Source organism: Lolium rigidum, chromosome 7 (assembly GCF_022539505.1).
Source record: "Lolium rigidum isolate FL_2022 chromosome 7, APGP_CSIRO_Lrig_0.1, whole genome shotgun sequence".
Classification (NCBI taxonomy): Eukaryota; Viridiplantae; Streptophyta; class Magnoliopsida; order Poales; family Poaceae; genus Lolium; species Lolium rigidum.
Window position 1 is genome coordinate 278787508 of NC_061514.1, and position 10937 is coordinate 278798444.

The 10937-nt window shown below is 40.3% G+C and overlaps 1 protein-coding gene across 1 annotated transcript; it reads right to left on the reverse strand.

Moving 5' to 3' along the window:
• Nucleotides 1-568: 568 nt before the first annotated feature.
• LOC124675675 (mitochondrial import inner membrane translocase subunit TIM44-2-like) lies at nt 569-5961 on the reverse strand. Its single transcript, XM_047211749.1, has 14 exons — nt 5763-5961; nt 4854-4960; nt 4571-4645; nt 4351-4426; nt 4203-4247; nt 3703-4110; nt 3548-3616; nt 3386-3450; nt 2848-2916; nt 2704-2776; nt 2073-2177; nt 1794-1865; nt 1630-1692; nt 569-1068 (listed from the first exon to the last, which is right to left on the reverse strand). The coding sequence occupies exons 1-14, from the start codon at nt 5823-5825 to the stop codon at nt 934-936; spliced, it is 1425 nt and encodes a 474-aa protein (XP_047067705.1). The 5' UTR covers nt 5826-5961; the 3' UTR covers nt 569-933.
• Between the last annotated feature and the right edge of the window lie 4976 nt (nt 5962-10937).

The window sequence follows — 10937 nt, forward strand, 5'->3', positions numbered from 1 at the left end:
GTTGCGCCTTTCTCAAAAGGATCAGATCGGTGCGCCCACGAGTCGACGCAACTGGCAAAATATCACATTCCATTGCGCTGCAACCAGCAGCTGTGCCATCTACAATACATTTCACCAGCAGATAGTTTATGAAGTTGGCAAAAAGATCTTGCTGGGGCAACAGCAATATCTAAGGGGCACTCCTGTGTCTAAACTCTAAACATATCACGCCAAGTGGTTCCATGATGTCGACAAGCTTGACAGGGGAAAAGGGGCGGGAAAACGAACAGTGATCATATGTGACAGCCTATTGCAATCCCATCGCAGACTAACTTACCAATATTATCATCAGTCTAAAAGCGGTAGACATGTCACGCTTGGGAGCTGTCACGCACTGCACTGGTGTTTGATATTTGATACAGGGAATTGGCGCAATAATATGATACTACCACTGAAGCAACAGTACATGACATATCTAGATTTGGTATGATAAATTTTGGCAAAGAACATTTGTCAAGTTACCAGCAGCCAGCAACATGCTAGCAATCAAGCGAACAATTGCAGTAGAACAGCTTTGTCCACAGAGCACTTGCAAAAAAAAACTGTGGCTGCTTTCATTCACAAATTATTGCTACCTGGATACAGCGCTGTAAGACCCTTCCGGTGCATTCCTTTTCCAAACCATCGTTTTTCAACCAACATGTCAAAAAGGAGCTGGTTTTGCGCAAAACATACCCATTAAGCTACACATCACTGAAAATAATGCGAGGGGAGACTGGGACGGCTACAAACTGAAGAAAATTTCTGCGGAAAATTTCTTGCACTGAGAGATGCAGTGGCATAGTCTGTCTGAGTGGTGAAAGTTGGAACGGTTAGGTTCTCCCATTCCGATAGCAGTGCCCCCAGTGGCGGTGACTGATCCGAATGAAGAGTCAAGCGAAAGAAGACCTACTCCTATATAAGAGCTTTGACTCCCATAGCCTGCATGTCACGCAACCGCCAAACTGCGTAATACGATTCTTCTTCTGGCACCTCGTCGCTATCCATGAGTTGCATCGCCCACTGATAATAGACAGTCCGGATGGTATCCTAGCATAATTCAAAACAAAAACAGGTCTATCACTTCATCTAATTACAAATATGGACTACGATGTCACCTGTCAATTAAGAGACATTATATGCCTTTACACTTTAAACCGGTTAAGGGGGTGCAGTGCAGGCAATCATGTATGCTTAGTCCTCATCCATACTTTCGAGCATCCACATTTATAAATAAATAAAAAGAGCTTAGACCTACGACCTTAATTCAACAAACTGCTGGCTATAAAGCTCTAACACGAGAACAGACAGAAACATCTATGAAATACTAGTCAAGTCCAAGTTCAAGTATTGGAGTCAGCATGAACTGACAGAAACGTTTATGAACTAGTCAAGTCCAAGTTCAAGTTCAAGCTTTTAACAAATTGTGCCACTATAGCAGAAATTTCAAGCAAAACAAATCCATGCACAAATAAATTTGATCAAGCATGGAGTCAGTATAAGAATACATGTAAAAAGCCAGCAACTGCTGAATTAACAACGGAGCTAGCATCTATGAGCCTACTACACATCAAAAATACATAAACACAAAAAGGAAGTTACATAGCCTACCTGTCCTCCTTCAGTTACCTCTCCTTCTCTATCACGAATACAATGAATCTCCTGCGTTTGGAACTGAAATGGAGTTTTGGAAACAAGGATGCACGGTAAGCAGAACAGATAACAAAAATGAAACAAAAAAAAAGCAAAACAATCAACCTGTACTAAGCACTTACCACTACCACAATGATGGGTGCAGATCCCAACATCTTTGTTTCCCTTACATCAGCATCTGAAATGTGCAGAATCTGCAAAAACAATGGAAATTCAGAAATATAAATCTTAAAAATAAATGTGCATGCTATTACGCAGCTTGTGTTAGTAGTCCAGCTTAGGAGCAATAAACTGTAGTGTTGTGAACACCATATAGTTTGTATGAGTGAACTAAAATCTAGAGAGGGGCTGGCTGCGTTTACATAGAAATCAAAGAAAACTGTAGATGCACATTGACTTACTTTGTGGTCAAAAAACATGCCTTGTGCTGCATATGCGTTCCTCTCTCCTGTGCAGCGTTCAAGCATTTCCTTGGTGCAATACTTTTTTAAAGTCTTCACATCACCCTGAACCATAACAGATAATTTTGGATGATAAATCGCCAAGAATATCTACCAATGTGCACATTATTTTCATATATAGACAGCATATAGTGAATAGTTTCGCACCACTTTCTTTCATAAGTTAACGAGAATAATAATAAAAAGAAGAAACAACCAGATCAAAAGCTTGTGGGATCAAACTATAAACGCGATAGACAAGCAGCAACAAAGAGGCTTCAGTAGCATTCTTATCAACTCATCTACATGATGTGGGGTGTATGGAAAGAAAATAAACCAAAGGATTTTCAAGAGCAGGGCAAAGAGCGCAAGAATTTAAGAAAAAAATGGGCAGCGACAGTGGGATCCCATCCTTGAGTGCGATCATGAATCATTCAGTTCAAACTTCGTGAGATTATTCCGTGAGGCAAATTTGTTCTTGTAAATCTTTGTGGCTTTTTTTCCAAGTTTACCTTTGAATATGCAGTAAGAACAGGCTAGACAAAGACAAGAAGAGCACATGATTATTTTTTCTTAGCTAGACAAAGTTTACCTTTGAATATCCAGTAAGAACAGGCTTGATCATGTCTTGGACATCACCAAGAAAATCAGATAATGAAAAGGATCTGTGGACGAAATGGTAGAATATAATTCAGAAACATTCTGAAACCTCTGAAAGTAAAGTTGCATGTCTTACGGGTCTCGTCGCCGAATTTCCTTGAAAGATTCTGCAGTAGCGGTCTCTTCAAAAATAGTTTCATTAATACTGCATGGAAGGAATAAAGACAAGTAAGAAGAGAATCATGAGATAAATTATATACGATCTGCAAAAATAGTTTCATTAATACTGCATGGAAGGAATAAAGACAAGTAAGAAGAGAATCATGAGATAAATTATATACGACCAAATAAACAGAAAACATATCAAGTGTTTTAAAACAGCAAGAATAGATAGTCGCATTAGGTTTGAATCTATATTTGTACGAATACGTAAGCACGGCTGAATGTTGCTACCATGAATGCACTTGGCAGTTACCATGCATGGCTTTAAAAACCAGAAAGTAATGTCCTAAGTGCAGAAATAAATAGCATACATTAGTCAAGGTTGAACCAAGCAAAGTTAATATAATGAAGTGCAATCATTAAAAAAAGAAACAATGTGCTAAATGCAGAAATAAATAGCATACATAATCGAGGTTGAAACAAGCGAAGTTTATAATGAAGTGCAATCGTACTCTTGAATTTTCTGAACTACTGGATGGTCACTTGTCTCCCATCTTTCTCGGACATCCTCAGCTACCTGCATTTGCAAGTGCAGAACATAAAAGTCAATACACATGACCCACAGTTTAATAGAAAATTTAAAAAACAATAACTTTAAAGCGTTCTGATGATACCTCTTGTCCCTTGGTTACAACAGGTTTGGTGTACTTATTCACTCTCTTGTAGACTGGATGACCTTGCATCTTTATACAGAGAAAAAAAGGTTTTTAGATGGTAGACTCGTGTGGAAAAAATAGGAGGTAACTTCAGAGGTCCCCTCTTAAGATACCTTATTCTTGAGTGCTTCCCATTTTTCACCCAATACTGACTTCTTTGTTGGTACAAAAACTATTTCAGTTCTCGTGCTCTTCTCTACAGCAGCAGAAGCACGCCTGGCAAGATTTTTCTTCTTTCTGCTAGAGCCAGAGCTTAGCTCATCTTTGACAATTTCATATCCCTGCTTAGCTAAAGTTGAGACTCTCGTGTCCCGTAATTTTGCAAATGCACCGGATACAACTGGTGAAGCCGCTGACAATGTTGACCTCAGTTTATTAAACAGTATATAGCTACTTGTGGCATCTTGGGATTTGTCATCTGAATGTGAGGACGCCTCAGTTTTCCCGTGTTTTGAAGTTCCAGCTGAACCTTCTGTGAAGCTTGAAGTTTCTTCTTTTCCAAGTCCAAAGCTTTCCTTCACCTGTAAAGATATCCACCACGTCACTAAAATCTTGTTCGGCAAAAACCACCATCCATATTGGATTTACTGATATCCATTTATCTTATCACTACCTCTTCTGTAGCAGCAGATATTTTTTCCTTAACATTCGCAGTAACCTACAAAGGAACAACCCAAAATTCTGAGCATGGAACAGAAAAAAGAAACGAATAGAGCATGTTTTGATCAGTCGTCTTTAATGAAGAACCATGGTTGACTCACCTTTTTAGATGTCGCCTCGGCTTCAGCCAAAACATCGTCAACGCTCTTGGAAACTGTCTCAGCTGTTTTCTTAGTTCTGCATAACACATTAGATAATAATGTTCAAGTAACCCAAAAGAAAATCTGGAACTTATTACATACAAAGGTATAGTTCAATGTACTTCTATATGTACACGAGTCGAGATGAAAGAAGTGCATCCTTTTTATCCACTTATCATACCTCACTTTGAGATCTTCCTTGACCACACCAAGTTTCTCACTGAACTCCTTCATGGATTTCTGGAATTCAGGATTACTGCAGTTGAAACATTGGAGTAATAAGCAAAATGAAAAAGGAAAGAACGCATTTCAGTATTGCACAAACATAATCATGGGTCACCACGATAGTACATAACCAAAGGCATGAGGTGCAGCAATTGTTATACACACTGCTAAAATGGTTTAATTTTCCTTTTGGTTGTGGTGGTACCGTGGTAGTGAAGACCATAGAGAGTAAAGTTTACCTGTTAGCCTCACCCTTGAGCTGCTTTGAGAACTCGTTGAAAACACTTAGATTCCGATTGTTCAAATGCCTATAGCCGGAAAGAGCTTGCGCATTGCCACTCGTTGTCTGTACCATGTTAAGGAACAGATGGCAGTAAGTAAATGGCATGCAGTAATATATATCACGATGGATGAATATGGTGCGAAAACGAAGCGTGTAAGTAATAAAACCCAGAAACGTCCCATGGTGACAAGCATTTTTCATACTGAAGAAGCAAAAGGACGGAACACTTATATGACAAGTACAACCGATTAGTAAATTACTCCTCCGTCATCGTACCATAGAGATATTTATTGGTGTGCAGTGTTAAATCAAATTACAGTGCCCACATATGTACTGAACTAAGCACATACGACATGAACAACAAGCAAAAGGCTCATCTTTTGTTTGTCGAAACCATAAATATTTATCGCAGGCCTTTTGCCTTCCTGACAACTTCAATCCATGGTGGATTGGTGGTAGCTATTATGTCACAGCATATGGAACATCCTCATAAGCTGTATCTAGATAACGGAAATGCACACGGTTCGGCTGAAGCACACGGCATGCCGCTCATTACACTACCTTCTGTCGTGTGCAAAGATAAAACGGAATAGCGGGGAACACATATGCACTAGCTAAAACCGCAACCTTGATCTCATGGAAACACCCTACTATATTTCCCGAGTGCACTAAAGCTGCAATCTTTCGCTCCACCCCAGAGCACCCTGCAGTTGCATCCACCGCCAACAAATAATAACTAGCCAAACTGGACAGGTTGCAGCAAGAAACTACCGCGGAAATACCAATATATTCCAGCCGTGCTACAAGTCATCCACCCGCCCCTCTCTAGCAATCGGCCCAATGGCCCTAGGAGAATCGAACTCACCAATCGCAGCACGGCCACCGACGGGGGGCGCCTCAGAGCCCGGAGCAGCGCCGACGTCGCCATCTCTGAAGCAGAAGCAGGTCACGGCGATGGAGCGGTAGGATCCCTTCGGCCTCTTCGAGCGGCGGCGGCGGCTTGCCGGAGGTGAAGGGGCAGGGAGGAAGGGGTAGATGGAGGTAGGGCTGGAGAGGCGCCGGGCAAGGAAGTGAGCGGCGCTGCCGGCCCCGGCCGCCGCGACTGGTAGGGCTAGGGGGACGTCGCCGCCGCCGCCGCGCGTCTGTTTGGGTTTGGGGGAGAAGAAAGGTGCGGCAGGAAGAGGAAGAGAGAGAGAGAGGGAGGCCCGACTAATTTTAGGCTGGGAAGGTTTTAGGGGGAAATAAAGAAAATAAGAGTCGGGAGGGGGCTAGATGTAATTGACACGTCAGGGTATTATATGATGTTTTCTTGGGACGAAAGCTGAGGCTGGATTTGAACCAAATTCGTCGTGGTCACTCATCAAAGCATAGTTAATTAGCTATCACTTGACAGAACCATTATGACTTCACGATCCAAATTAAATGTAGCGATTTTACGAATTTAAAATTATACGATTTTGAGAGTGATGACTGGTTTGCGGTCCTAGCATAAAAATTCAGACTCGATTCAGAATCGTGATTCTGTCAACTTTGAATCAAAGTATCATTTGGTCTCTCCATTCAGGAGGCTGGAGCGGATAGGGAGGACCAGTAGAGGAGGCCAAGACGCGGTTGCGCAGGTGCACCGAGGGAGGTCAGCGATGTCCGACGGAGCAGTCGGCGTCGAGGTGGTGGGGAGCGGTGACCCAGCACACCATTGCATGCTATAGTATGCAAGTCGTTGACATAACACCAATGAAACACCGCTCCACTAATATTACACCCCTTAGAGTGGTACAACAGAAACATTTTGGATCCAAGGCATTGCCTATTGAATTACAACTTCGACTCAATACAACAGATTAACACAACCACCTCATTATGATGAGGTAAAATTGCAAATAAAGTCTTGATGAACAAGTCGTAGACTAGGCTTATCCTAGCTCTACCTATAGAGATACTTGGTTGCTAAAGAGACTATGACTGAACTTTAGCGGCTTAGGTTTTAGGATTAGGGAACGGAATCCCTTCTACTCCTATTCCAAGTTTCCACCATGGTCTATGTAGCAGTTGACGTTGACTTCTCTAGTTGGTTCCTGCCTAGGGCTGGACATAAAACTCGAAGCTCGACGAGTTTAATGAACACTCGTTTGCTCGACTCGTTTGAGCTCGACTCGTTTTCTTAACGAGTCGAGCCGAGCAGCAAATTTTGCTCGTTAAGATTAACGAGCTAAACAATCAAGCCGACGATGTTCGTGAGCTACTCGTTAAGATCGGTAACAACTAAGTGATCAGCAGTACATTGTTATGTCGTTACGCTCCTGGCCCATCTGAGGTGAAGCAACAAGGCAATAACCAAGCCCGTCAATAGAGACCAAATAAGCGACCAAATAATCTAGTGCATATGCATATCAGTTCGTACAATGTACTGATGTGAATGCATGCATCATGTGTCTCTGTACTAGATTGTGTCGTTGCTTAATCCTAACGCTTGGTAGCTGGCTAGCTAGCTTAGCTGCCCATGTCTATTTTATTCTCTTGATCTAAATACTGATGTAGTATAAAAATATACTTAACTGCATGAGTATGTCATTTCTTAATGATTCTTAACGAGCTGCTCGTGAGCGCTCGCTAGCACATAACGAGCCGAGCTGAACAATGATTTTCGCTCGTTATTCTTAATGAGCTTAACGATCCGAGCCTTAACGAACACGAGCCTTAACGAGCCGAGTCTTAACGATCCGAGCTGCTCGTTAGTCCACCCCTATTCCTGCCCCTTGTATTAGTTAACTCCTCCATTTTCGAGTTTCACAATAGCGACTCTCAGTCTAAGCAGGGATTCAAGAGGGAAAGGGTGAGTACGAGTGCACTTAGCAAATTCAATAAGTGTTTCATGCACTAACTACAACTATAGACCAGGAAGTCGTAGGCAAATGCAAGTTTTTATAATCATTTCTTCAAAATGTTAGTTTTATTCTGAAAAACTATGTCTCTCAGCCTTCACAAGGTGTCTACAACTTCATGGAGTTCTTTTCCTTCCGCGTTCGCAAAGTTCTTCCCGAAATAGGGAGCGACAAGCCACAATTCAAAACACTCAGGTGTGTTTTTTCGCCATAAAAATTATATTTTAAGAGTGATGACTCTACGGTTTGTGCTCCTAGCATAGAGATTCCAATCCCATTCAGAATTATGATTCTGACAAATTTGAATAAGACTATCATTTGATCTCTCGATTCGAAAGGCTGGAGCAGCTAGGGAGGGCACTAAAGGAGGTTGAGGTTGAGACGCAGTTGCATAGGTGCATCGGGGGAGGTCGAAAGTGTCCAGGGGCAGCAGCCGGCGCCGCGGTGGCGGAGTCCGTATCAGGAGGGGATTTATGGGAGAGATCGAAAGAGAGAATGACTAAGGCTGGTCATAGTGGGGAGTAACTTAGACTAGTAACATATGTCATGTTACTAGTCTAGGTTACTACCTTCATAGTGGGTAGTAACTTATATGTGCTGTCATGCATTGTATCATTTATTATGTTGTAGACTCATCTTGCCTTGAGATGTGTGATGTTATGGTAACATAGCTAGTTACCACCTCACTCTTTTTCTTCATTTATTAGCATGCCATGTCACCAAAATGCCTTGAGATATGTGATGTTACTAGCTATGTTACTCCCACTATGAGCAGTCTAAAGGAGAGAGACCAGTTTGGTCAAGCTCGGTGGGGCCAGTTGGGCCACAACCCTGTACTAATCCCAAACCATTTTGGTTGAATTCACACCTATAAAGAAAAAATTGTTCATCTATAAAAAAGAGAAATTTGTTCTAAAAGGACATATAAAGAGAAATTTATTCAATTCACAAAAGAGTATAAATACTCTAATTTTTTCAAATAAATGCCTTAAATTATGAAATCTATGAGTACCTAATTTATTTAGCATTGTTATTCAAGCTTTAATTGAAGTTTTAAGTACTCCCTTCGTTCTGAAATAGTCTACATTCTAGCCCCAAAATTTGTTCTGAAATACTCTACATTCTAGCTTTTAGTCAACAACAACACTGAAAACGAGGTGGTTTACTCTCTTTATTGGATGTTGTTGTTTTCAATGTAGCTTGAATTGGTTGCTGGAATATCTAAGTAGTACTAATAAATGCACTACTAATTTGTCTCATTTTTTCTAGAATGTAGACTAAATCAGAACGGAGGGACAAGTAGAGGTCTAGCATAGAGATGCATTTAACTCCCCTATTACAAAGGGAATTAAACTTCCGGCGAAATACCACCATTTTCAAACACACATCGCTTTGCTCTTGACAATGTTGCTGTTTATTTTAGTCGCATAGTTATAGTTTCGTTTCACTCTCTTTCCTTGCCAAACTATAAGCACAAATTTTGACCAAAGTCAAACATTACCAGATTGACAGCTCAATTCTTGCTGCAGAGATTATGTAGCTCAGAAATTCACCCAGTAAGCCCTACTTTCATCATAAGCAACATGCCATACAATTAAGAAGTTTGAACAGCGAAAGTAACTAGCCTGATTCAACGTTTCCAATTTCTAGCTTCATAAAGCACACCATGGGAAGTTAGTAATTTACAGAACGTGTCACAATGCTTGGTTTTCCCTGTTGTTCATATTACTTTCTATGCATTACAAAAAAAAAAGATTTCCATATGTGCCGACATACATAAGCTATAATAGAGTGTCCATGAAATCATCTGTAAGAATATCAGTTTTGGACATTCAACTAGTGGATGCGTGAAGCTATCAACTCTTTTGTTTTGTAAACTCTCCGATCTGCTAATACATGCAACACACAATATGGTACACATGTTATGCCTTGCTTCTGGACCAATAGTGGTTGAACATTGCACAATTTTTCAACAGTGTACCACCCAGCACAAAAATGATCCGAATAGTTCAAATGCTCGCCTTGTAGCACAATATAATACACCTCAAACTCTTGCAAAAGAAAATTTTCATAGAAACATTTCTGTTAGAGGTCGTTTGGTATCCATCATTTGGGCCTGGAATTCTGGAATTCATTTTGGAATTCCATAGGTGGGCTGTTTGGTTGTCACAGAATTGGGTCATCATTTCATTTAGGAAATCCAGCAAAATGACACCATGGGTAAACACAATTCCAAGCTGAGACCTGTCATTTGCAATTCTTGTGGAAGCCATTTACAAATTCAATATTGAATTAAGTTGTCATTTGCAATTCCTGTGACAACCAAACAAGTGTCCATTTATGGAATTACAATGTAAATGAAATGAATGCATGTATTCATTTCAAAATGCTACAAATAAAATGAAAGCCTGGCTTCCAAACGACTCCTTAGACTTTTCCAATTATGAAATTCTTCGTATGCCAAGTTCATTTATTTTCAAAAGAATGATTTAACATTAGATTTTAAACAACTTGTTAGATGTCAGTACTCTGATGCATCAAAATCTATCCAAGTGATAACAAACATAAGCAAATTATATTTGGTCAGAGAAACCTCTATACATTATACATCATCTTAATGGTAAGATCTCTTGCTTTATCATGTAACAGCAGAACATTCATATAAACCACGGACTAAATTATTCAAACTGTTTACAAATGCTAAATTTGTGATCTGTTCATGGCATCATATGTTTTTGACTCAAATTAGCTAAACCATGGACTAACTTACTCAAGCTGTTTACAAATGCAGCAACATTTGTTATCTGTCCATGGCATCAGATGTCTTTGACTCAAATGAGCTATTTGTACATGGCATACAAACCTTCCATATTTATGCCTACTAACAGACAACACATCACAGTTTTTAGGAAAATCATCATGCAAAATATATGAACCTCACCAGTAATTTACAGGCAGACCATTAAATACCAGTTTCAAGAATTGCATTTAATTAACTGAGCAATTTTGCCCATCTGGTCAAATCTAAGCTTGATCCTCGCGAACTTGATCACAGAAATGTTTCATGCACTAGGACATAGAATGTACTATATTCCTTCTAACTTTGCCACCATTCCAAATCAATAAATAACTGAAACTATCATATTCGAGTCACCACA